We start from the raw sequence: 27,523 nt of genomic DNA, 5'->3' as shown, positions 1-27,523 counted from the left end.
TCAGTAATCAACTTGCTAGTTTTGGTTGTCTGAATTTTCCTACATTGTTCCCACTACCCATTACTTTTCTTGCTATTTGAAATTCTTTTCTTGTAGGCTGCCACCTACGGCTGTGGAGAGAAGGAACGTGCTAGATACTTGTCTTCTGAAACCAGCATTTGAATCTTTACTGGAGTGAGTACTCTGTGAGAAAGAGTGGAGAGGTGGAAAGGTAGTGCTGACTTAGGTAGAAATATTTGCTATTTAGATATTCTGGACTGTTTCACATCTTGATTTTTGTAAGTACATCTTCTGAGTTTATATTCATTTTTGTTTGTTTTCTGGCTGTGGCAACACAAATTGTGTACCTTGTCATGGTTCAACATCAGAGAGACACGGCACAGATAACTCAATTTGCTCTTTTATATACTGCATAAATACATAAATACTACTTCATGTATTCCAGCTAGTAACAGTGAAACTACTTTCTTGATCAAAATCAAGACCTTACCTTTTCCTCCCTGTTCATGGTATTCTCATGGAAGAAACCTTCATATCCACGACTAAAACTCAGTTATTTTGCTATTAAGAGCCTTGAATTAAGATTAAGGTGTTTTGATAGCTAGGCACTTCTTTAGCAACCAGGAACCAGAGAAGTTTTTAAGTCTTTTCCTTTTTTTTTTTTTTCCTCTCCAAAGGGAAGAGTATGAAACGTGCAAAAATTCATTCAGTCTTTAATGAAACATGATTTTTCTTTCTCCTTGAAATTTTAGTAGGTTTTTATTATTAGAGAGCTTCAATTTTTATGAAGCTTGGAGTAGTTCACAGCTTTGTTCCTCTGATGGGTGCTGTTGAATTATGTAGCTGTCCTTTGCTTTAAGGTAACAAATGAAGCTTCCCATGTGTAAGAAGCCTTCAAATGAAAAAGAGAGCTCCTACCCAAAACATAGGAGATATCTGATCACAGAAGTACATCCAAAATGTCTGTGAGGAAATACTGGGAGTTTTTGTTATTAGAAATGTGTCTTAAAGATCAAAAAGGTGCTGCAGGAGCAGAAGCAAACAAGACACATTGTTGGCTTTGTCTTTGCTTTTTATATGAACAAACATTGAGTGTGGCCCTGGGAAAAGCTTGGGAAGGTGTTTAGGTCAAGTCCTGGCCAAAGGACTCTTAAAACATGTCATTATTATGTGTTTGTTTTTTTTTAAGGTCTTTTTTATGTACAAGAAAACTGGGCTTTGATTCAGTGCTATTATTATTTTAAAGAACATACAAGAATCCTGAGCTTTCTCCTCTTCAGAGCTTGCTGTGCTTTAGTCTGTGGGTCTTGGTTAGCTGCTTGACTCTGAGAGTGTCTGAGGCTCCTTGCCTACTGTGTTTCCAGGCTGTCCTGGTGACAGGCACAACAGAGTAGATCTGCTCCTGATCAACAAAGCAGGGAAGGACTTGGAAATGCTCACTCCTCTTCTGGAAGGAGGTGCAGAGTGAGAACTGAGTATCTTGGATGTTTCCACAGCTACTTTACAGGGATAGCTTCTGTGAGGTGAATATTTGGGCTGTGTACTTTGTAATAGCCTGAGGAAGTTTAAAGCGTGTTTAACCTGGCCAAATTATTTATTGGAAAAGAACCAGAGCTAGAATTAAGAACCCCTTTGCAGTAGATAAATTATTTATTATGGCTAAGCTTATCAGCTGCTTTTGCACAGCAAGGCAAGTTATTAATTAGTATGGACAGTTAGCGCATAGTGTCTCAAAGTTAGCTGATCTGCCTGGTTAACCTATAGCTCAGTTTTTGGTGTGTAATTTTTGTTGTTTTTCTTGTGTACCTTCTGAATATTGGAACTTAATGAAACACTTGATTTGTGAGACTGTTAGAGGGAGGTGTGTGTGTGAGCGAGTATGCTGCTATTCTTAGTGGGAGTAACAAGTTGTGCTGGTCGTGGCAGCACTGTTTTTCTCCATGTAGCTGCATGCTTATGTGTTTACATTTTAATATATTTAAGACCTAGTATGCAGGATCATTGAAAAGTCAGTGAGTTCAATGAGCACAAGTTGACTTAATTGAGGTGAATCTGAGGGCATGGTAGCATGTGGCAGGACTTGGACTGATCCATTCATGTGGCTTGATTTTTGGCAGATGGAGTAATAGAGTCCCTTCCCTGCTGTAAAATAACCCTTGACTGTGGCTATTGTCTTTTTAAGTGGCCTGTTCTTGATCTTGCGTACATCTTGATGCCCTGCTGTTCCAGTTTGTCAGGGGGGAATGTGTTTTTTGAGGGAAATCTTGTGAATCCCATCCACTGTGCTTCCCATTGTAGAGCAATTGTGACACACGTGGAATGGGCTCCTTTCAGACAGTGCTATGTCACAAGGTGCACTGCAGGAGCTGTGTGGGTGGTGGGATCCTCCTAGTGTTAGTCCAGAACAAAACGTTTGAAGTGTGTGTAAGCTGGACATGGAAGCTACATACCTTTTGCTGTATGAGTCTAATCCTCTTGTCCCTCAACTACTTAATAGTGTCAATACAGCCGTAAAGTGACCCTTATTTGGAATGGATATGCTTCACCTGAAGAAACCAGCTTATTTGAGATATTTTCAAGTTAAAATATGGGGACTGGTGTAAAATGGATTCCTATTTTGTTATTATGTTGGCCCATGCTGTCAGAGGCAGGTGTTGGTATGGCAGCAGAGGCTGAACCTTCACATCAGTGTTTCTTTATGTGTTGTTGCCATGTGACAGATGGCAGCAGAGGGGCGGTCTGGCAGAATGGTAACTGACATGAGAGCGTGTATGAAGCTAAGGTCTGGAGTTGAATTCCTCCATCTGGAAAAAATGTCCCCCACTGATGTTTTGAAAGTTGAAGTTTCCGTGCACATTATCGGGAGGCATTACTTTTGGAGTGACTTACTTCAAATCCTGTCCTTTCTCATTAAACTTCTGTATATAATAATAATTTTCACATTATTCTTGCTTTCTATTGCTTTTATCCTCAGCATGATTATTTACTTTTTATACCAGAAGTAACTCATTGTCTTACTGGGTTAGTTTCTATGAAATATGCTGTCTCATGGTGTGAGCTCTTTCACTGCATGGAATCTTAATGTATTTACATAACTTATACTAGCAGAGAGGGCCTTTGATCCCTGCAGAATCATCATAGAATCTTCCACTCTTCTGTCACCTGCTTTCTATCCATTATTGTGAACTTTTGTTTAAAACTTGATGATACTTACCTGTTTCAAGTAGGCTAGAAAGTATTCGTAAAATCAACTACAGGAATTACTAGCTTATTATTAATACACCATCTGACTTTTTGAAACACTGTTTTTTTTTTCCCTTCACTAGTGTTGACAAAATATACCCGTTCCTGTGTGCCAATGATTTTATCAGAGTGGCAGAGTTCCATGGAAGTGATAAGTTCGAGCTACCTTACGGAGTAAAAAGAGCAGGTTTGTGTTCCCTGTGTAGTGGTGTGGTTTTGTTTTTGTTTTTTTAATGGAAACACCTATATGTCATGTAAGGCTATCTCAGTATCTGGGTCTGGTTTTTCCTTTTCACTGATGTTAGTGCTTTTGAGGCACCTATGGTTTACCTAATGGCTTTGTTTCATTTCTGACCTCTCATTTTCTGGCTCTTAACTGAGGAAATGCTGCAAGGAGGAGGTGCTCTCTTGTGAGAGAAGGTGGGAGTGAAGGAGGGTGGAGTTTATTCAACCTCCTTTTGTTGGTGGGTGGGCTGAAATGCTGAAGATATTTAGCTAGTGCTTTGTTAGGGAAAACTTCAGCTGAGTGAGAGTGAAGGGGTTCAGTCAACACTAAAGCTGATCAGGGTCCAGAGTCCTAGTGAGATAAATGCTCTCCCACTTAAGGCAGTTAGGTCAGCAACATTTCCCTTTTACAGGACTGGCTTCTCCCACCGAGGGTTGTCACTGGGACTACAGGGGGTAGTTTCACCATTGTGTGGCTGCTGTACCCGTGCAGCATTTCCTTACTCATGTCTGAGTTGTTTGAGGCAGAGTAGATGGTGTTGGAGAACCAAGGGCATTAGGTATCCTTTTGGCAAGGGCTATAAATCTCAAGTAGCCTCAGAATATTTAATGTTGATCAGTGCACTGTCCTAGTGCCCATGCAAATTTGGGCTTAAGCCTCTTACTTTGCCCTCTATCAGTGTAACAGGAATGGTGTGTTTTCCTGCACCTCTGGATCTGTGATGAGGAAAAATGCATTTGAGATTGAGCTTTAACAATTCTCTTTCTTAGTGAGCAGCACATGAGTGTCCAGCAGGCACGTTCCCTTGGGGTTGGGCTGGAGAGGTGCCTCTGCCCAGATTTCTCAGTGATTACAGACTGGTTTGATATCTTCTCCCAAAATGTGTACTACAGTTCCTGTCCTTAGTTAAGTGGTCAAGGCTGTATCTGCTTCAGCTGAAGGTGGGTAGAATAGAAAAGGCCACAAAATCTTTTCCAGTGCTTGCTTACTTGTAACTAGAATTATTTTGGATGCAAATCCTTTGCTGTTTTCCAGAAGTGGAGTGTGGAGTCAGGAACAGCTTCCAAGGGAGCAGCTCCGATAAACATGTAATTTTGAAGAGGTTTTATTTTTGAGTTCTTTTTAATAGTGCATGAAAACTATTGTGTTTGAAAAGGCTGTGGTCATGTGGACATATTTGCTTTTTTACTGCAAAGCATTGAATCTTTACATTAAAGTCTCTGTTTGCTTTCTAGAACAATTTTTTCGTTTAGGCCTTTCGAGACTGCAGAACTGTGGACTGTCCAATGAAGATGACAGGTGAGATGCTTTTTTTTTTTTTGCTGGTTTTGTTCCTTGAATTTTCAGTATTTGGTATTTATCTGAAAAGTTGTCAGTGACGTTATCCTGAATTTGCTTAAGTTAGATACGATGCAAATCTAACCTACAGTGTGTCCAAGCAGTATGTAATGGATTCCAAGGTTTAAATAAGTTTAGTTTTAAACAATTATAATGCCAACATTTAAAAAAATATTTTTTTTTCAGTGAGGAAACTTAAAGTTCCAGAACTTTTTTTCCTATGTGCTTTCAGATTTTGCTATCTGAACCCAGTTCCAGCTTTCTCTAGTCTTTCTATACTCAAGAAAGGTGAAACTTAACACCCTTAAAAATTGCATATAGTCTCTTTTGAAGTCATTACTGGCGTAAGTAGATTGCTTTTACCATATTTACATAACTAAATTATTTTCAAAGGACTGGAGACTGAAAGTTTCTAAACAATAAGTTTTACCCAAGTTCCCGTGCTACTGCATCTTCTGTCCTGGTTCAAACACAAACTCATATGCATGTTCAGCTTCCTTTTCCCATAAATGACTTCATTGTGCTCCCAAAGGAGACTTGTGCAGCCGGGAAAGATCTTTCCTGGCAGTCTGGGAGTAACCAGAGTTTGGCAGCCTTGATAACTCATTTTCCATTCATTAGATTGTCTTGTTTAAATCTTGGATGGAAGCCACTTCTGCTGAGATTTTTTTGTTTGGTTCTTTTTTGGAGTTTTTCTTTCTTTTTTTTTTTTTTTTTTTGTGTGTGTGTGTATGTATGTTTTCTCTTGTTGGCTTTTGTTTTTTTTTTTTTTTTGAGGTAGGGTGAGTGGGTTGGCAAGTCTACTAAAATGATGTGTTTACCATGTGACACAAATAATTTCTTAGACTTGTAGTCAAGCAAATCATAAAATGACTTGGGTTGGAAGGGACCTTAAAGGTCATCTAGTTCCAGCCCCTGTCTGCTGTGGGCAGAGTTGCCATCTGCTACATCAAGCTGACCAGAAAACCATACAACTTGACGTTGAACACCTCCAGGGATGGGGCATCCTCAGCTTAATCTGGGCCGCTTGTTCCAGTGTCGTACCACTCCCTAAATAAAAAATTTCTCACTATCATCTAATGTAAAGTTCTCCCTTTAGTTTAAAACTATTCCCCATTGTCCTATCACTATCAGGTCATACAAAAAGTCAGTATCCTTCCTGCTTAGAAGCTCCCTTTAGGTACTGGAACACCACAATGAGGTCTCCCTGGAGCTTCCTCCAAGCTAAACAAGCCTGACTCCCCTAGCCTGTCCTAGTAAGAGAAGTGCTCCAACTCTCTGATCATTGCTGTGGCCCCCCTTCAGGACTTAGGGATCCTTGTCATCTGGTCTCACAGATTTGTACAAATTCAGTCTCATGGTTTTAGACTTGCTCTTCTCTTATAGGGAGAGGGACCCTATTCCCCCTAGCCACTGCTCAAAGATTCAAGGATGGTGAGAGGCATGGGAAGCCTGCCTGCCAGTAAATACTGAGGCAAAGAACTGATTTTTAATCAAACCTAGGTGCAATATAAGCAGTAATTGGTGTTCAAACCCAATAGTTTTCATGTTTTTAATACTCATTTTTTCTTCGCCTACTGTACTCCTTTCTTCTTCTGTATTTACCTTAAAATTTAGGATGTTTGGATTTACTTTCAAGTTCGGAAGAATGGGGAAAAAACAACCAAGAATAAAACATTAGTTCAATACCTGTGTTCTAGCATGAGTAGGATAATTGGGTAAACTTGCACAGAATTGACTGACAGAGGCTAGGCTTCTGTTTGGAGCTTGAAGAACAATTCTAAGGGTTGTATTAGAAATCTACTGAAGTCACAAGTTCAGAACTAATGATTTTGGCTATAACTAACCTTGTAGCACAGCATAACATCTCTTAAATTGAAGCATCTGCCCTGTATCTCAAAAGTCAAGTGATACTTTGAATGTAGGATCTTCATTTGAAATAGAGAGATATTTAGAATTTCTGGGAATTATGATTTATTTTATTAGAAGTAGCACACCTGTGCTGGTTCTGAAGCAAAACTGTCACTGCTTAACAAACAGTAGTGTAAATGTATTGAATGTTCAATGACTTCATTCAGCGTATTTGTTCTTAATCATTTTTTGCGTACAGCGCTGATGTAGTATGAATCATTGTAGGGAAAAAGAACTTTAAAATATACATTTAACCAACATACAGTGGCTTTTAAATAGGAAACGCTTTGGAAATGGATCCTAACCACGTTTTCCAGCAGTAGAATTATTAGGCAGTTCTGTATTGCTGTCATTTAGTTCTCTATTCTCAACAGAATAGAAATCAAATTTTCCTGTAAACTTTTTTGGGATGGGGACATCTCACTTTAAAGTATTTTAATGAACACTGGGCTAACGTGAACATCAAATGTATGTACATGAGCTGTACTTGTGTGCAGCATCAGTAAAGCCACGTGATTTGCTCTGAAGGATTTCTTTTTTTGGAACAGTGTAGTTTTTTTAATGTTAGTTCAGAATGTTTCTTTAAAGGTCTAGTTTTACAAAGCTGTTCTGAAGGTAAGTGTCACTGTCTTATGTGGAGAAGCCTGCAGCAGAAGGGTTTTCCATGCTGAGCGTGTATGCATAGAGCACTTTCTGACCATGTGTTCCACCCACAGAATACCCTCCAAATGTGCTCCACCCATTTCTTCACAAGTACTCAGTAAGCACTCTTCAAGTTTATCAGCAGTAAATTCTTACAGATACGCTTACACAATACTGAGTCAACAAGATGTGACCTCCACATCCTCCTTTTACTAAACAACCTCAAAGGAAATGATTTGCATTCCTCAACAGGCTACTACTAAGAGTGCATGCTAAAGCAGCTGAGGTCAAGATATGTTTAGTTGTTGTTGGGTTTTTGTTTGTTTGTTTGTTTCTCTTTCCAGAGAAACAGGAATGCTGAGAATGAAATCTTTTTTTGCACTTTAAAGGCTACATTGCCACTGAACAGTAGTTTTCTTCTATGGGGCTAGGAAAATGTCTCTTCACCATGTAAACGAAATACACAAACTGATGCTTGACCTTTAAGTTAAGAGGCTCTTGTACACAGTGTGAATAAAGGGGCTTAAGTGATTGTTTTAGGTATTACATTTTGGTATTAGAGATCAGTTTCTGTGCCATTTGCATCAGGATCCATGTGTAAACAATGTAGATTTCCTTGACCTAAGTATAATCCCTTAGTCACTCAAACCATTGCTATACCTGAGATCCTTTTCTTATATATTCATACTTGCTTTTGTAATCTGGATCTCTGGATATTTCAGTTCATTTTACTGCTTGTGTAGAATGCCCAGTGTCATCTAATGACACTGGAATTTACTTGTCATTGATTTGTTAATGTTGAGAAAAGATGAGCATTTTTTTTCCTTTTCTCAATATGAAATCACAAAAAAAGTAAACTTTAAGAAATGGGATGGGTATAATGTCTACGAGTGACAATTTGCTGAAAATCAGTAGTTCACTTCAGTAGTGTGCAGTAAGTAGAAGTCGGATTACGTCAAGTGTCTTTGAATACAGTCCAGTCGAATACAGTCCAGTCTTGCTATATACTTTTCACCTCTATTTCATAACAGGTTTCCTATACAGTTTTCATTGGTCTTAACATTTACACGTGTGCATCAAGTGTATCTAGTTTCTAAAATAAACCATTTAGTTACCTGCTTATCGGTGGACTCATTTACTGTGGGTGTAGACCTTTCACAGTAAGTGGAGACACTCAAATGCTTAGTGGAGACAGCTAGAAGAAGATAATTCAGAAATATCTGTTCTTACCAAACTTCCTGTTTGAGTTGGCTGCCTTTAAGTTCCTGGGCTTGACAGAGATTAAAAGGTGATTTTTCTGATTTGGGTATATCTCTGACTCCACAGTGATGTGTACCAAGTCATCATGAGTATTTCCCCTGCTTCTTGGCTGTGATATCCATTTCAGAAATTCACATTTCCAATGTAGGTTATTTGAAGGCAGCTGATCACATTTTTTTTTTTTCAGTATTCATGTTACTAAGGGTGCTGAGATCTGAAAGCCTTATCAAATGCCACATTTCAGTCTGTTTTTGTCCAAGCAGTATTTCAGCTATTAAAAAGCCACTAATGAGACGTGGTCTGCATCTCTCAGTAAGAAGAGGGAAGTGGATTTGACCTGAGAGCACCTGCCCAGCTCCGAGGTCCCATTTATTTTACCTCCTTGCTCTGAACACTCTGATACATCACAACTGTAAAGTGCAAAGTGGACAAACTGAAAAGCTGCTTGCTTGTTTTTACACCATGCTGGAAGACGTTATTTCAGTAGGTGTCATCTGAAATCTGAGAAGCCTATATTATAGGTAGGGTGGATATAGTGAAGAAAGTTTCTTAAATTGTTACTTGGGCCAAAAGTAGGAAGGTACTTAGTCTATTACGAATCATTTAAAATTCAGCTACAAATGTCAGAACAAGCAGTGCAGCTTCAAGTAACTTGTTGTCTGCTTGCTCTGGTCAGAATAATAGAAATCACCTATTTCGGTTTGTAACCTGTGAGGTTGGTACATCACAATTTCCCAGCTGCTGCCCAGAGGACTGAAATGTAACGTTTTTGAGAATTGTAAATGACTGAAAAGTGAGATATTCTTTTCAGTTTTCCCTCCTTTCATCTTAATCACTTAGACTGAGGGTTGTTTTTTCTTTTTTGGTTTTCCTTTTCCCCTCCCATTTCTCTTCGCTGCTGCTTCTCTGTGCCCTAGGGTCTTGTATTGAGCTCTGTGGTGTAGTTGCAAGTAACAAAGCTAAAAGGTCTCTTCTCCTTCTTTGGTCTCTTCTCACTGGTGATGGGATGGAGGAAATGGCCTGAAGTTGTGTCAAGAGAGGTTTAGTTTGGATAGAAGGAAAAACCTCTTTACAGAAAGGGTTGTTAAGCTCTGGAATAGGCTCCCCAGGGAGGTGGTTGAGTCACCATCCCTGAATGTGTTTAAAAATCATCTGGATGTGGTGCTCAGGGACATGATTTAGCAGTGGGTTGTTTGTTAGGGTAGTATGGTTTGGTTGTGGTTGGACTTGATGATCTTGCAGGTCTTTTCCAACCTGAGCAATTCTGATTTTGAGAAGGGTAACTTCTGTTCCCTTCCTCCCACTGTAATTGTTGCAGGAGTTCATCTACACTCATTGCAAGTTCATCTGCATGCTTTCTCAGGATATAATGTAAATAGATTGAAAAAAATATATATTTTGAAAATGAATGAGTTCTGTAAGGGCTTCCTGAGAGAAACAAGACCAAGCCTGTCAACTCTTCTTTTGCAAGCAAAGCACGCCTTCTGCTAACATTGAAATATACAGTAGAGAGTAGAAGATATGGACAACTCCTTGGAAAAACTTGCTGTTAGATTTCAATTTCATTAGTTTAGTATCTCTGTTTACTAATTTTTACATATGTTTTCTAGCTGTGAATGTATCTTAAAAGGATGGATTTTGACTGGATGTATTGTAAAATCTAACTGCAAGTTCAGTGTTTTATATCACTGAATTCAAATCAGACAGTATTCTAGGCATATAAAAAGATGCCTTTTTATCAAGCACGTCCCTATTACTTCCTCTTCAGCACATTTAAGCAAGTTTAGATGATGTTTCATAAGTGGACGGAAAAAAAAACCATGTGTAGAGCTGTCATGTGTCATTGGGCTGAGGTTTTTACACGTACAGTTCAGAAGTTTGTGAGGTAAACTGTGAACCTAAATCTTCCCGCTGTAGCTTTCCTTGGAGGTCTCTAATGTTGTGGAGTTGTACAATATATTGCAGGAACATCACAATTCAAGTTAGTTTTCCACACATGCTATATCCCAGAGGGAAAAATCTGAAGTGCTGTGGGAGATGGTTTACTGAATGGCACCCGTATCACAATCTGGTTGTGTGTTCAATAAGCCACTAGAAAACAGTGTGTAAATTCTATTTTACAGAGAAGCAGCCACTTCCTGACTTTTGCAGCCTCTGAAATATTTTGTATGTGAAACAGGATTGAGACCCCTGTGTGGGGGACAAGGAGCAACCAAGATACAGCATAGATAAACACATCAGCTATGTGCTCATAAGACAAATATATTCATCACATTGTTGAAATATGAGGTGTAGTGCCACTCAATGTTCTGTTTGTTTCACAGTGTTGCCTGTCAACGGTGTGTTGTGGTCGGTAACGGAGGAGTACTTCGAAATAAGACTTTAGGGGGAAAAATTGACTCATATGATGTGATAATAAGGTAAATTCTATTTATTTTTTGCTTTTTCTACATGTAGAGAATTAAAAAAAATTATATTAAGTTGGTAGCATTAGAGTCCAGCCCTGCCTTTTACCTTCCACACCGTGCCTGTCTGCCCTTTGTGCCGCCATATTCATTGCTTGGAGTGGGTTGAAAGTAATGTTGTGAGGTCCACCTTAAGGTGCTCATCATCTAGACTATGATATTGGTGCTTGTTTCTTTTCCTCAAACATACTGTCTTATACTGGAAGTATACTGGGGGATGCTAGGGTCTGAAGAAGAGGTGTCCAGTTCAGGGAAGCTAAGGAAGTCTTAGAGAGGAACAGGCAAGATGGGGGGAGGGGGGGTGGAATTCAGATGCCAAACTATATGAAAATCAGACTGTTTGGCTAATTTATAACAGAAACTGAGATAAGAACTAGTCAAACAATCTTTCTGTCAGCAGCTGTCCCGTCAGATGGTGTGTTTTCAGTAAAATCTCTGAGCTGCCATTTCAGTTTCTGCTTTGCTATTGTCTCAGTCTCTTTTTTTGTTGCTTTACAATCATGTAAGGTTACTGTCTGTCAAGTGTTTGAATTGAATTCTTCAATTCAAAAGCTCCCTTGAGATGGATCTTCTCTTCTTAAAATTGAAATCCATATATGCTGGCATTACACACTTTAAAGCAGTTATCTCTAAAACCAAAACTTGCCTTCTGCTTACTAATCTGTTGTATTACAAAGCAGTGGCAGCTGTGCAGGTACTTTTTAAAGGGGGGGAAAGCTATAAACAAAGATGAACGAGCATCAGGTATATGGTCATAATCACTGTTGCTATGTACTGTAGATGTTGAAAAGGATTGAGAATTGCCTCCTGTGGGACTCAAATCATCTAATATTATGAATGGAGCAGTCAGTAATTCTCCAAGCCAGGCATAGATCTCCTTGATCTACTTCAGTTGCTGTGTTTGAGACAAAATCAGAAGGTCTTTTGTTTGAGTGACACATGATAAGCAGTCATACAGCTGTACTCTAAACCACCTTGGCCAGGTTCCCATTTGTGCTTGATACTGCTGTGCTAGCAGGTGAGCACAGGAGGCACCTGATAACTGCTTGTCTGCCATGCAATGCGATAAGTGAATGCCAGGACACTAAACCCTTCCACACCTGGATGTGCTGTGCCTGCCTTGCAGACTTGTGTGTGTGCAGACCACTGCGCAGTAAGGATGTGTGTCTAGAGTAGTCATTGCCATTTCTGTGTCTCTGTTCTTTCCAGAATGAATAATGGCCCTGTTATAGGGTATGAAGAGGATGTTGGGAGAAGGACAACTTTCCGCCTCTCTTACCCAGAATCCATCTTCTCAGATCCGATCCACTACGACCCTAATACTACTGTTGTTATTATCGTCTTCAAACCACGTGATTTAAAGTGGCTTTGGGAGATATTAGGTGGTCAGAAAATAGTGAGTTTAATTACTTATGCATTTTTTGCTCTCAGCTTGCCACATGTCTCTCCTGTGGAGGTGCATTTGGTCTGCTTTTAACCTTAGCCCTCCTGGCTGGGGACCATACTAAATCTCTCAGTCTGTCTGCTCAGTTTCCCTTTCTCTTGTATGCCTCTGTCCTTTTCCCCTCCCACATTTAATCAGTTCTTCACCCCGAAGCATTTTTCTTCTTGGAGATTTCTATTTATTCTCTTCTAGCGCTGCTTCATATTCTAACACAAATGCTTCTGCCACTTCCATGTCATTTTATCCTGTACGTTTGGTGAAATAGCAGAATAACATTCTGAGGGACCTCTCTTTGGAGTTCTTTAGTCCAAACCCCTGCTCAAATAAAATGGGGCCAAGTTCAAAAGCCATACAAGTTTCTGAAAGCTTTGTCCAGGTAAGTTTTTATTATTCCCAGGGATATTTTTACAACTTCTGTTTCAGCGCAGCAGTGCTCTCACAGGAGAAAGAATTCCTCCTGATTACTGAGCACTCAGGATATTAGTCTGGTCCTGCCCCTTTTTTTTCTTTTTTTTTTTCCCCTCTTGTAAACCTCTACCAGTTGTTGGAAGATGAGCTGAACAAACCTAGCCTCCTCACACCCTTCTTGCATTACATGTTATGCACTCTGGGCTCCTGTACTGAGCTTGCCCTGTTCAGTGCTTTCTTATACTGTTACTGAGGGCAGCCCAAAAGGGCATTTGTCAGACTACAGGCAGGCACAGTACTTGAGAATGATTGCTTCTCTCTAGCTGCTTCCCATGCTCTTGTTAAAGGAGCCAAGTATATGATGGGCATTTGTTACCTGCAGGGCACAGTGATGGTGTGTATTGTTGTCTACTAAGGACCTTTCTGCAAAGCCAACCAACCTGCCACAGGGGGTCGTCCTATTGCAAGAGCACGATTTAGCATATGGCTTTGAGCTCTGGAATGTTCAACAGTTATTTTCTTCTTCCTCAAACTCTTACCATTGGATTTTGCCCTGGTTAGAATCAGGGTTGCAACAGAACCAAAATCAACTGTTAAAATTTGCAGTAAATAACTTGTTTATTTGTCCATTGCAGAGTGCTAGAGGCTTTTGGAAGAAACCAGCTCTGAACATGATATACAAATCTAATCAAATCAGGATTCTTGATCCTAGCATCACCAGAAAAGCAGCTTATGATTGGCTTCATTTCCCAACAAGATTTCCCAAAAAAGAGGTAAACATTCTTTGTTTTTGCTTTTTAGTTGTGTGCAACCAAAGTAATTATTTCTTCATTATAGCAGACCATTAGAATATCATTTTAGGATCATATTACATTAGCTTGGGTTTAGGTGATGCTCAGAGATGAAAAAATTTGAGTTCAGAAAGTGGCTAGTCTTGTATGCTAAAAAACTCTTACAGATTCCATCACTAGTATTAAATGAGACAGCACTGTAGGCAAATAATTCCTTTTACAAAACAGAAGAAATTAGGCAGGTACTATAACATGATCGGTCTGTAGAGGCTCTAGAAATGTTTAAGGAGTTCTGAATTACTAAATTTAGGGATTTTTTTCTTATTTAAAATCAGACAAAACCACCAACAACAAGAAGGCAAGGAGAGCCAGTAATTCTAACATTGCTGCGGTTTCATTCTGTTGAGGGTCTAGGGAGCAGCTCCGTGCTAATGGCATATACCTGGCAGTATTCTTGAGCCAAGCAGATATATGTGGTGTCCCAGAGCTGAGAAAGGTGCAGGCTGCTCTTGTCGCTTTCTGCTCCTCTCCTGCTCAAAGCTGGAGCAGAGTATGTCCATGGTAGGATGTACCCTTCTACTTCCTCCACATCCCCCTTACTCCTCTACCTTTGGGGTTTTGGAGCCCATCATCCCAGGCAGTAGCAATGGCTGAGCCTAAGTCCTCAATTCTCTCATTTCACTGATGTGTGTTGTGTAGCAGGTCTGTACAGTGCCTTTGCTCTCCCGTGCTTCAGCTCCCTCTGCCTGGAGGAGATGCCAAAGACAGTTGTTACTTTCCCTGCTGTCTGCTGCCTTTTCCAATAAGCCAAAATTACGTTCCCTGTTAGTGCATTTCTGCCTAGTCTAGTAAGCACTTCTTCTCTGTTAGTGACTATGATGGTGTTAACCAAGCCTGGAAAACCTGTAAAATTGGATGTGAATGAATGTCATTGTAAGCCAGGATATCACTAGGCCATGCTAGGAACACTTAAGCAGCAGCAGTTCCATATAGCAGAATCTGCAACAAATCAGTTTGCTTGATCAAGGCTTCTTCCTTTGCCATGTTCAAGGGTTTCTCTGGGGTTTGGTTGGACAAAAAAGCATACTTAAAGCATGACAATGCATTATAAAAGCAGTTTTGATTTTCATTGGTATATTCCTCTGGTGAACTGTATGCTTATGATAGCCAGAGGTGAAGAGAGTTAGCTTGCAGCTGGTGATACTCCTGAGATTTCCAACTAGCAGTATTCCTGACATGTAACATACCTGTAATAATTCTGGGGTACTGATAGGTGCACCATAAAGTTATGCTGTTGACCCCTCTGGGTTGGAAGGCTGTTCTGCTCTCTGGGCAGTGGGATGCATTTTAAGTTGATGTTATTATTCTTGGAGTACTCCAGAAGTCATATAAGTCCCCCAAAATAACATAAAATATGGTAGTCCAATCCTGTGGTTTTAATTTGTCTTACAGAACTGATGTTAATAACATTTTTTTTCTCACAGTTTTGTTTCTATATCATACAACAGAAATAACTTTTTATTTTTTGTCACTGAATGCATCTACCTTTTCTCTGTCCAGGATTTCCCACTTCTGGTGTGTGTGCTTTGTTTTCAGAGGCAAATAAACTGAACCTTGAGTAAAAGTTGAAAACAAGATGTGATTTTTTTTTTTTTTTTGCTTTATTTTTTGCTCAAGCGGGATATTGACTGCAACTACTGGAAGTGTTCAGCTCATTTGGTCTCTGATTGAATTAGTAGAATCATAGCATCATTAAGATCATCTAGTACAACTGTCACCCATCCCTATCATGCCCACTAACCACATCAAACAAAAACCGTGCCTAATTTAATTTCTCATCATTTTAGCTACTGCTAGAACAATCATATGTTATTACAGAAGATAGTCTCATGTAAGAAATGTACAACTCGTAACTAAAGAACATTTTCAGTTAGATACTTTTAATTTTCAGCTGTTGAATCACTTCTTTATCACCTGCTCTTGACATTTTACTTTGCATTTACTTCTGAGATATCCCCTGTAGGGAAACAAGCTGTTTTATCTACAGTTTACTTTCCTCTAATGGAAATAGTGTGGGAAAGCTAAAGCTGTTCCTTGGGAATTTCACTGCTCTGAAGAAGTTCAAAGTTAATGCAGCAGTAGCATTCATGTTTGCTGGTTTTGCAGTGCAAAGATTTGAGATGCTGTGTTTGTCTGAATCTCCAACATTTAGAAACATGAGCACATATGATAATTCAGTCAAAGTTAATGGAAATGTGTTCTTCAACGTGTTGAGGACTGATCTCATGAATGTAGGCTTCTGAGGAGAATGATGGAGAGACTTTCCTGATTCCTCTACTGGGGAAAGGCCACAGAACATGCTCAGCCCTTGTTAGAAACCAGAGAAGCCTGTGTGATGCTGACCTGACGAGTAATACTTGCCATGGAAATGCTGCAGGCAGCACCTTACTCCTTAGAAGATGGGAGGGGGTGCAAATACAAAGCCAAATGTCTGTAGAAGAGCTAGGCTCCCAAATAATGACTGCCTGTTTTCTTCTCTTTGCTATTCCTGTGAAGCTGCTGGTTGTTTATTTATGTGCATTGTTTGTGTTTTGTTTTAGAAACCCAAGCATCCAACAACGGGGCTAATTGCCATTACACTAGCATTTCACATTTGTCATGAAGTTCACCTGGCAGGCTTCAAATATGACTTCGCTGACAGGAGCAGTTCTTTGCACTACTATGGCAATGAAACAATGGCTCAGATGATGCAGGTAACACACACTTGTTTGTGCTGAGGGACGTGCTTAGGGAAATACAGCTGGCAAGGGAGGAAAGCAATGCAATGAGGTAAAAGGAACTACAGGTTAGAAAGGCTTCCCATCTTCTCTGCTGCTCATGGGTTTTTATTGCTTAAAGTCTGTCTTTACTATTGCTTCTTAAAAATGTGGATAGTGTCCTTTCAGCTATACTGCATTCTATAGTGTGCCTGTGTTAATTTGTCCATTTGTATGCTCTATTTTCCTTTAACGATGGCAGCACAGCTCTTGTTCATGGTGGCGTATTTGCTAGCACTGCTAGAACATGAGTAAGCACTGTTCATGCTTCCATTCTTTTTCTTTGGCAGCTACTTGCAAAGTTGATCATAGTTATGAAATTCCTTTGATAAGAGAATGGAAGGATAAAGAAAGGAGTGAAAGACCTATAAATTTGCAGTTAGGAAGAGAGATGAATTTCAAATACGGAAAGCAGCAAAGAAAAACAGGTCATAAGAAGGGATAGGAGAAGAAGGAAGCACTTCCAGGAGGGAAAAGCCACAGCTCAGCAGGGGAGGAAGCAGCAGGAGGCTGGCAGACATCAGTGAAGCCTCTTGCTCCTGCAGAGAAAGGCTTTGCTACAGCTATGTCTCTGGTTTTTGTCTCTGCTCTTGCCCTCATCTCTGTACTCCAAGCATCTCTATCTCAGCCCTTTACCTCCGTGTGAAGTTTTCTCTTGCACATGCATACCCAGTGTGGTATGTCAGTTCCATGTGGGATCTATTTTATTTCCTCCTCCCTTTCCTGAAGAGGAAGGATGAGGCAAGGTCCATAGGACATCTTATCTCTCTGAGGAGACCTAGGTGCCCTCTGCTCTGAGGTGATTTTTCTTTGATGCTGAACTCACCTTTATTTTGAGGTTTGTTTGGTTTGCATGCTAATAGAAAGTCTGGTCTAGTTTTGGGCAGTAGGGTCACTCACCTGTTTTCTTCCAGCTCTTAGCATCCTCCATCATAGGAAATAGGGAGTAAGGAGCAATGAAGTGATAATTTGTGGTAATATATTGAATTTAATTTTTTAATGATTATTATTCCTCACATCTCTTTAGAATGAATATCATGACATCAACGCTGAGCAGAAATTTTTGAAGAAGCTTATAGACAAGAACTTTGTGGTCAATTTGACGTGAAAACTGGATGGAAAATATGAAGAACAATCGCTTTTTTTCAAGATTTCAAAAATTTTTATTTTTTGTATGACATTTTTATTTTTTAAGTGCAACGTAACTGTTTACTGTTTAAAAACAGCACAGAAACCTCATAAGGCAGAAGCTTCTTCTAAGCCAGAGGATAACAGACTATTGCAAGCAGAGCTAACTGAATTTCTGTGAAGCTATTTAATGGGAAAAACACACAACTTTCAGATGAAAGTATCAGGGATGTATAAAAATGTGATTCACATTACTTATTTATCAGCAAGAACTTTTTTCCAAATAGTTTCTTCTCTGGAATACCTTCTTTTCTAACGTCCTTCAGAAGAATTACACTGTTAAGAGACTGAGACAACTATTTAAGTAGTGGATGGATGTCAAAACTTGAATCTTTCTTGTAATGCAAAAGTGACTTTAAAAACAATGCCTTTTTAATTCATTACTGTGTGTTTGGGGGAAGAGGACATACGGACTTCAGTCTGCCCTCCTCCTGAGCAGAAGACATCCATCTTCTGTGAAGAAGCCACAACCCACAATGGTCATTGACTCTGAACTGCTGTCTGCGTGTGCCAAAGGTGAAGATCCTTGGTCTATTTTCTGGAGATTTTGGTACTGACAATGCTCGTGTTGTACTGGTTTATGGAAAAAAACCTACTGCCTGTGCTGTGCTTCCAATAAATTTTACTATTTCTGACTTCTCTTAAAAAAGGGAGTTTGAAGACTGAAGCTTTGTCTTGAATTATTTGTGTCACTCACTCACCACAACAGGATGACAACAGGAATGTGAGCTCAGACGGTAGCGTTCACACTTGAGTTCAACCTTAGAGGCAGTGTTTTTTTGGGTTCCCGGATCTCCAGGATAGGATCTACTGTATCTTTCTGTTCTCTTGAAGAATAACAATGTATTTTTCCAAATGTAATCCCCTTTTTCACATGCTGCAAAGCATTTACAACTTTGAAATGTATCAGTACAAACAGTAAATATTCCTGTCTTTGGCAGCAGAATGTGCTAGGGACCACGTAGGATTGCATCAGCTGAATTATCATTTGGCTTCCATTTATATCTCTTGTTTTTACTTTTGGGTTTAAATGATGTGGATGAGTTAAATCACTTAGCCGTTGGCATTTACGTGGGAATTTAATGGAGATGTTTATTGGGATGGTTATGTTTCCTGTATTCATTTGTTTCAGACAACCTTACCAAAGAAGTTATATTTGCCTTGGAACATCCTTGACACCGTTCAAAGATGAAAGAACATGTGAAATACCATTCTAAATCTTTCCTAGGATGTATTTACATATCTTTTATTATGGCAGGTTTTTCTGGAAGACATTATGGTTATCTATTGATCATGCCTGAAAAAAAACCAGAAGTTGGCTTAAAAAAAGTCTTTGAAGTTGGTAGAAAAACGTTGTGTTTTAATACAAAGACACAGAGAAGTAGTAGATCTAGGACCAGTGCAAGCAATTAAAATATGATCTCAAGCCTCTAGCAGGTTATCCGCACAGTATTGTCTTTTCAGGAGCTGATCATTACAGAAGTACTGACCACAGTTACTTTGCTGGCAGTGCAGAGGAGTAACGACTGAAGTGACTGAAGAGCCATCATATCCTTTTTCCTGTTTTTCTTGCAGAATGCAATAGGTGATGAGGAAGCTATCAGGAATATTTTCATTAGCTCCTTGGCTCTGCCACTTGGTAGTTGCTGAGTGCAGCATGATTTTGGAAGCAAGCCATAGACAAAGAAGAGATGGCTTGTGCTGTTGTACAGTGTTTCAGTGTTTTTACCTAGTGACTCCTGGCTCTGTTTGGTTTCAAGCAAATGGGAAATATTTTAAATAACTGCAGATGTCAAAAATGTGCATCCCAGCATGGTACAGGGAGGTGGTGGTTCAGCCACCATGGTGCTCCTGTGTGCAGGGGCTCCTCAAGTGGCTGTGTGCAGGTGGCAGCAGGGAGAAGAGGGGCATGCCAAAGGTGCTGGAGGCACCAGGGCAGAACCTCTGTTGCAGGAGTGGAAGGAACCACAAGTGCTTTAAGGGAGCGTATAAACAGGAGGGGGAATGACTGTTTGCACGGGTTGATAGGGATAGGCCAAGGGGGAGTGGCTAGGAGGAAGTTTTTCACTCAGAGGGTGGCGATGCACTGGAACGGGTTGCTCAGAGAGCTTGTGGATGCTCCATCCCTGGAGACATTCAAGGCAAGACTGGATGTGGCTCTGGGCAGCACTGACTAGTAGTGCTTGGTGACCCTGCCCATGGCAGGGGGGTTGAAACTTTATGATCTTTGAGGTCCTTTCAACCCAGGCCATTCTGTGATACTATGATTAAGTGGCAGAAGGAGTCATTTAAAAATCTGAACTAGGTGAAATTCGGCACCAGAAAACGGTGATGATGCCTTTAGCTCTATCCAGCGTTTATATCTCGTGATTACCTCAGTCATTTAAAAAGGTTTGTGCATGACTGTACAGCCCTGCACTGCTTCAGACTACTGACAGCAGCATTTCCACAGGAAAACAAAAAGCCAAGGCATGATGTTTCACACAGATGACAGCGCTGAGCTTTCCTTGCACAGAAGTCTTTGGGAGAGTCTCACTGTGCTGAGGGCAAAGGTGGGGGCTGCATCTCCCTTTGGTGCCCACAGATAAAATGACTGGATAAAAAGGACTTCATGGCAAACAGCTGGTGTGCCCAAATTCCTTTTTTACTTATAGTAGTCTCCTTTATTCTCATTTTGAATCACCTCAGCATTATGGTCACTCTAAGCTTCTTTTCTGACATTTGATATTGTAAATGTGCTTAGTATGCTGCCTGCAAGCATTTATCCCTATCAGATGCTGGGGTTTTTTTAATTATTATTATTTATTTCTCCTCCATGAGTCTTCCCATGTTTACAGCTTTCTCCTTTTCATAATCAACCAGTACTCCTGTGCCTGCTTTCTCCTCACATCTGTCTCTCTTGTGGGATAACTGAGTCTGCATGGGCTGAGGCTGCTGTCATGACAGGGTGACTTTCACTGAAGTTCTGAACCAGACCTGTTTGCTCAGGACTGAGGCAAGGTTTGATAGCTTTGATAAACAATAGGGCACTGTTTTTTGAAAGCGCAGCCTGCAGTCCTGCAGCTTTTGTCTGCAGCAATAAGCGGTGAGCTCTCTGGTTCATTGTTTTTCTACCTTAACGTGTTTTGGTAGGTTTCTGTGTATACTGGCCCTGCTTTATCAGTGTAGAGTCACCCTACCTCACGTGACCATTTCTTCTGTTCTGTCTTGAGAACAGACAGAGCTTCTGTGTGGACTTCTTGAGGGCAGGAATTAATGTATTTACTTTGTCAACAATGTCTGCAGATCGTGGTGCCTATTATATCCAGGTCCGTATTTTCAATGGTAGCATGTAATATCAAAGATCAGCCTTAGGGCTTTTAGATTTTATTATAAAAAACAAAAAGGCAATAATGCATACCTCAAATGCTTCTTGTTTTTTGCCTTTCCTGAAGGCAAGGTTTCTGCACTGAAATTTTCCTTTGGAAGCTGCCCCTTATGTTGATCACATCATCAGTGGAGAAACTGTCGAACTGTGAATCCCAAAGTGCTCAAGCCCTATTTTCATGTCGATAGCAGTGTGACTGTGTAGGTACCTTGTAAAGTTTCCTTCCATATCTATTGCAAAATCAGATAGTTTCACCACTGCTTCCTCTCTTCCTCTTCCCCAGCAGTGGACTGAAGCTCCCACCAGCAGCATCTTGCAGCAAAGATGCTCCTGTGTTTTATCTGTCACTCCCTACCAAAATGCTGCGCCGTTAGAAAGACCTCACTCTGAAGTACCAAAGTGCACACGAGCAGTAAGCAGGATAACATCCATCAGCCCCAGTTCTGTTTGGCCCTGACCCTTAGGGAGCCTGTTTGTTTTTGACAGTATCTTTTCCTCAACTGTAATAATTAAAGGAAATGCTGAGATACGACACGAGGAAGGTCATAAATTATTGTGCTAAATATGAACTGGAGAGTGCCTAACAGATTCAACTAAATCACATTTCTCACCACTGTTGAGAATAATGCAGGATCACAGCTTTGTTACTGATCGGTGCGTGGTACTTCTTGCTTCCTGTGCCGTGATTCTATTTTCAGCCGTGCTCTGGCAGGTAATAAAATACTGTCACTTTTCAGTGGAGCCTGATCTTAAGAATGTGCAAAGCTCGACTATAGATTCTGCTATAGATTAGTACTTGATTATTTTATTTGCTGTTTAAGTTTATGGATCTTTAAAGTGTCAGCTACATTTTGAAGACTTTCTTACAGATGTTTCAAGTGATATTTTGAATGCTACAAATGGAAAGTGATTTTTTCTGCGAATAAATGGTGTTAAGATGTTACCTTCCAGCTTGTTTTTTGCAAGGTCAGTGCTGTGTGTGCCCAATCCCATTATTAGTTCTGTGTAATGTAAATACAGTGTTGTCAGATGTGGTATCGTGTTTCAGAGCAAACCTTTGTGGTTAGTAGGGCAAATGGGGCTTAAAATGTTTGAGCCTTGGTTACAAGCTGTGCTGCTGGTAGAAATATCACTCTGGCTGATTTACAGCAAAACTGGATGTGATATTTGTGGGTAAGATCAAGACAAACACTCTCTTGAGACTGTTGCATGGCTTTCTAATCTTACCTTACTCGCTTCTTTCAGGTGAACAATGTTTAACATGGTGTGTGATGAAATACGTTAGATAGGAAGGGATGGGTACTGGTTGCAATGTTCCACTCCTTTTCTCTTTTCTCTCTTGCTTTTTCAGCAGCTTCAAGGTGATTCAAAAAGCAGTTTCCTGCCACATGTGGTGGGTATTTAAAGTATTAGTTTTGGTAGTGCCCTTTCAGCAGTTCACCAGCATGGAGGAAACGCTCATCGATGAAGTGAGGTCAGGGGAGGCACACCCTGCGCTGTAACTTAAACTGCAGAGATTATCACTGACCTAGATCAGTGACAAATTAGTTGCCACTTTCAGACCACCTTTTTGGCATGGGTGAAAAACAGGGTGTGGGGAAGTGAATGGAGTATGAAAAGTTGTTTTCACATTGTAGGGATGAGGCACACATCTCCTAATGTGGTGTCCCACAGCCAGCTTTGGCTTTTTGGCCAAGTACAACCACCTACCAGCATATCTCACAGACATCTGATCCCTCTGCTCCCCTCCTGTCATACCCCGATGTCTTTTCCAGTGGCAGTCCTTCGCACTGCTGTCCCAGTCCTAATCCTGCTGTGTGCTGAGCAAGCTGTGCCACTGTGGGGGGGCTAGAGGGGAGTCAGTCCTTGTGGCCTGCTACATGAAGTTGGTGGCTTGAATGTTCCTTCTAACAACATTGCTTAATGAAGAGAGGATCACTTTTTCTTTTTTTTTTTTTTAAGATATTTAATAAGATATTTTTTTTTCAAATCAGTACAAAAATTTTAAATACAAAATTATTTGCTTTTGACATATCTCATATATTCTGGAAACATACCAAAGTCACCAGTGGCTGGTAAGCTGTCCGTCTGTTCCTGCCAACGTTCCATAAAATTTCAGAGATAAAGCACCACATTATATCACTGGAGTCCTTAGTCAATGTCAGACTGCATTAAACTCTGTATTTAAATAACAGTAATGCCAGTTAAATCCAATTTTAGTTCTGCATGAAAAATCTAGTTCATTTTTGAATCAAAAGCAGTAGCGTTAGCTAAGACATGGATCCAAGTGAGGAGCAATTAACTTTCAACTAACCTAAGTGTGTGATGTGCAGCACTGTACAGGGAAACACAGAGAAGGACACTGCCTTTTAAATTAATACTCTTGAGGTGAGATTAGCACCATTGATGAACAGACAGTTCTTGCATGAAAGCCGCTTTTCCCAGATACAGAAAGGATCTAGGCCTGCAGATTCTCCTAGACAATTCATAACACATAAATAAGGATTGGAAATTAGCTGTTAGATAAAATGAAATTGTCAGATAGATTTGTGTGATCAGTATTGTGGAAAAGGCTATTGGCTGATCTCAGGCGATGAGTTAGTTAGTTAGCAAATAGAGCTACTTTTGTTTTGCCTAGTCCTGGAACAGTAAACTGATTCTATGTTGGCTGAGTGGCAGAATACCTGTGTCCTTTTGCAAGCTGGACAGACTGCAGGTTTTTTGCATGGATATCAGAATCTGAGCAAATTTATACCACCCTGCTGCATTGGCAAGTGACAGCCAAGATGTCTTAATCACATGGCATAATGCAAATAGTGAAGTCCTTAAATTTTCTCTGATCTACTGCATCTGCTTCAACAGTGAGAGTACATATAGAGGCTTTTTGGGTGCTGCGGTGTTTGGAGGTGAACCCAGTGCCCGCTGGAGTAAAGCGGTGTGCTGAGCCCTCAGACCCCTGGAGAAAGCTCGCAGAGAACAGTTCTGCTCTCAGTATTCCTTTTCCGTGATAAACAAATTGCTTAGGAAAAACAAAACCAAACCTGCAGGAATGTCTCATGTAGAGGGAAGAGAAGTAAAGCTCTCCAGTGTGAGAACCTCTGCTTGTCAGGCAGCCCTGCTGTCAGAAAAAAACCCACTACCACCACCACAACCCCCCCATCCCTCCCCCCCGAAACAAGTAAAAAGCCACTCATTTTTTTCCATGCAATTGGAGTCTGACCTACTCTGTTTTCAGTCACTGTTTTTCATCTCATAACTGTGATCATTGCATCAGTCAAATACGTAACAGGGGAGTGAGTGACATAAACTGATTTGAACCTCAGTATTGCATTATTGTGATGAAATGAAGCATGGCGTCACAGAAATATATAATGTACAGCTAATATGTCCCCCTTGGGTGCAAAACATCTGTTTATGAACCTGATACACACCTTTAAATATGTTCACCACATTTTTTTTTTTTTATATCTAGCTGTGCATGTTAAACTTTGTGGGTTTTTTTTAACAAGATGGTCCAAAACGGTCATTAAATGCATCTTTTGTGGTATAAGAGTTTGAAGCAGAGAGGAAAGGTTTAGATTTGTGTGTGTGTGTGTGAGTGTGTCTGGTTTTCGTTTTACATGGGATACAATAAATATCCTGAAAAAGATGAGTGAACGTATTGCCCAGCATAGAGTCCCGCTGCCTGCTCGGATGGCATCTGAACGTAAACCTTGTCCCCGTGCATCAGCTGAACAACAGCACTCCCAGAGGCTTGGTCCAGGAAGCCCTTCTTGTACTCATCGTAGGTGTACATGAGTGGCTCGTTGTTCTTGAACAAAGCCACCCAGACGCTAGCACCTTTACAGTGAACATGGTAGGCAAAGTAGTAGATCCCAGGGATCTCACAGGTGAAGATCCCTGTTGCGGGGTTGTAGTTCTGCCGGCCGTTGTAGAGGAGCTTGTCAAACTTCACGGGCACACCAACTCGGGGGAATGGGGTGAGGAGCTCCGCCGTAAACGCGGGCATCTCGTAGACGGCACCGCCGGCCTTGCCCTTCTTGCCTGCGTAGCCATAAGGGGGCTTGAGGCCATCTATCCCTGGCCCCACTTCAGGCAGGTACTGTCCCGCGGCCGGCGGAGTTGGGGGGATGATTACTGGGGGCCCAGGTGGTCCAGGAGGACCGGGAGGCCCCTGGAGGCCGGGCTGCCCGGGGGGACCAAGTGCCCCAGGCTTCCCTGGAGGGCCCTGCAGCCCTGCGGCCCCAGGTTTTCCCACACCAGGGAAGCCAGGAGGACCAGGTTGGCCAGGTTCTCCCTTGGCCCCTGGCAACCCTGGGGGGCCGATCGGGCCACTGGGCCCTGCGATACCTGGGATGCCGGAGGGGCCCTGCAGGCCCTGGGCACCAGGCAGCCCTGGCTCACCCTTTGGCCCCACCAGCCCTGGGACACCCGGCAGCCCTGGCAAGCCCTTGTGCCCTGCTTCTCCCTTGGGCCCGGTGGGGCCTGGCAGCCCCCTCAGCCCAGGGGCCCCCACTTCCCCGGGAAAGCCTGGCTTCCCTGGGAACCCCTGCAGGCCTGGTTCGCCTTTGGGGCCCACTGGTCCTGGTGGCCCCACAGCACCGCCTTCTCCCTTGGGTCCTGGGAAGCCGACGGCGCCTGGGGGGCCCATGATGCCCGGCAGGCCCGGTTGGCCTGGCTCCCCTGGTGGCCCTCCCATGCCAGGGGGCCCTGCATGGCCTTTCTCCCCCTTGGGCCCCAGGGGACCAGGCAGGCCACCTACCCCACGCTCACCTTTTGGGCCAGGGAAGCCTGGCTTACCAACCCCAGGTAGACCAGGAGGGCCTGGCAAGCCTGGCAAGCCTTGCTCCCCTTTGCCACCTGGGAAGCCCGGCTGACCAGGAATGCCATCTTGGCCAGGTTTGCCAACACCAGGCAGGCCAGGAGGTCCTTGCATCCCAGGGACACCCGGGGGCCCCTGCAGCCCCAGCTCACCTGGAGGACCAGGCTTGCCCATGGGGCCCTGCGGGCCAGGGAACCCCACCATACCCGGTTTCCCCACCCCTGGCAGACCCACGGGGCCAGGGGGACCGGGCAGCCCAGGTGGGCCCTTCAGCCCTGGCAAACCCGGGATCCCAACACCCTTCTCCCCTTTTGGACCGGGGATCCCAGGGACCCCCGGGGGTCCTTTCATCCCAGGTTCACCCTTTGGTCCTGGCTGTCCCTGCAGCCCTGGAGCACCTGCTTTCCCTATTCCTGGGAGTCCATGAGGTCCCGGTGGTCCCTGTGGCCCCGGTATCCCCATGGGGCCAACCTCTCCCTTCGGCCCCATCTCCCCTCTTGGCCCAGGAGGCCCCATCACCCCCGGTTTTCCAGGCATCCCTGGCAAACCCGGCTTCCCGATTCCTGGATATCCTTGTGGACCCGGTTTTCCTTTGGCTCCTGGCACACCATGGCCTGGTAATCCTGGTGGCCCTGGTGGTCCTCTGGGTCCAGGCTCACCAGGGGGACCTTGCTCACCTCTCAAGCTGCGCATGGGTATTTCTGGGTAGGGGAAGAAAGAAAAAGGAAAAGGTAGGAGTGTGAATGTATTCACAACTCTTGAAAAACGCAAAGGCAATTTTGAACTGAACATGCTTCATATGGTACCTCTTGGTTCTGTGGTAGCTGGAAAAGTCCAGAAAATTACTGGCTTAAGTATGCAATTAAGAGGATGTTCTTGCTGTTTTGCATATTTCCAACATGTGTGTGTTTCTGTTTATATGAAAAACTGTTTTGCATTCTTTTTTTTTTTTTTCTTAACAGAAAAGCTGTTGCATTTTCCATGTGTATAATATTAAGCAGTGAAATCTGACTTTTTTCTCCTGTATTATTGCGGACTAACTTGTGAGTTTCAGAAGGATGCAGAAGCTGCGTGGTGTGACCATGCAGGAGGAGTAGTTTTGGCATAAACAGTGCTGCTGCTGGAGGGGCTTATGTTAGCAAGATCAATAAAATAAGGCTGTGTTGGTAAGAAATTCGTGTGTTGGAATGACTACGTTTTCACAAGGCTTTGGTTCCCTGTAAGATGCTAATGGAAACCTGCTGCCTCACTCAGCTCTCAAAAGTTTTTGGCATAGGCATGGCTAATTAGAGCTCCCTCTGAACACTTCACAAAATGCTTTTTATTATCCTAAACCATGTTTTTATTTGTGTATGTGATCATGTAGCATTTCAGGTGAAGGCGGCGCCACCTGGGAGTGGTTGTGCTGGGGGCTAATTGCTTTTTTGTTCCATAATGGAAGAAATGAGAGGTTTGGGGTTCGGTGAAAGGAGAAAAGAGGTTTCAGGGCAGGAGATGGGATTGTTCTTTGAGAGGTGGAAACCCTCTCTCTGCTGTTTTTCTTGTTCAGATACTCCAGAAACAGACCCTGAGATTCTCCCTTTCCCACTGGAGACAGTGGAG

At 42.0% G+C, this 27,523-nt stretch overlaps 2 protein-coding genes across 9 annotated transcripts in view; one reads left to right on the top strand and one right to left on the bottom strand.

The window, feature by feature from the left end:
- Positions 1–18,397, top strand: part of ST3GAL6 (ST3 beta-galactoside alpha-2,3-sialyltransferase 6) — a 37,881-nt gene extending 19,484 nt beyond the window's left edge. For all 6 annotated transcript variants that reach the window (XM_065742008.1, XM_065742007.1, XM_065742005.1 and 3 more), the window contains exons 4-11: positions 97–174; positions 3,327–3,430; positions 4,705–4,768; positions 10,945–11,040; positions 12,295–12,481; positions 13,573–13,710; positions 16,329–16,481; positions 17,572–18,397. In XM_065742008.1, the coding sequence (XP_065598080.1) occupies positions 97–174; positions 3,327–3,430; positions 4,705–4,768; positions 10,945–11,040; positions 12,295–12,481; positions 13,573–13,710; positions 16,329–16,481; positions 17,572–17,652 (901 nt within the window). In that variant the 3' untranslated portion in view covers positions 17,653–18,397. The remainder of the gene's footprint in view (positions 1–96; positions 175–3,326; positions 3,431–4,704; positions 4,769–10,944; positions 11,041–12,294; positions 12,482–13,572; positions 13,711–16,328; positions 16,482–17,571) is intronic.
- A 6,272-nt stretch (positions 18,398–24,669) lies between these two features.
- The window catches only part of COL8A1 (collagen type VIII alpha 1 chain), an 81,710-nt gene continuing 78,856 nt past the window's right edge, over positions 24,670–27,523 (bottom strand). For all 3 annotated transcript variants that reach the window (XM_065742001.1, XM_065742000.1, XM_065742002.1), the window contains one exon: positions 24,670–26,622. In XM_065742001.1, the coding sequence (XP_065598073.1) occupies positions 24,716–26,622 (1,907 nt within the window). In that variant the 3' untranslated portion in view covers positions 24,670–24,715. The remainder of the gene's footprint in view (positions 26,623–27,523) is intronic.

Source organism: Cyrtonyx montezumae, unplaced genomic scaffold (genome assembly GCF_038088225.1).
Source record: "Cyrtonyx montezumae isolate F1298 unplaced genomic scaffold, pur_monq_1.0 scaffold_3, whole genome shotgun sequence".
Classification (NCBI taxonomy): Eukaryota; Metazoa; Chordata; class Aves; order Galliformes; family Odontophoridae; genus Cyrtonyx; species Cyrtonyx montezumae.
The sequence above is the reverse complement of the archived record's forward strand: the minus strand, read 5'-3'. Positions and strand labels throughout refer to the sequence as shown.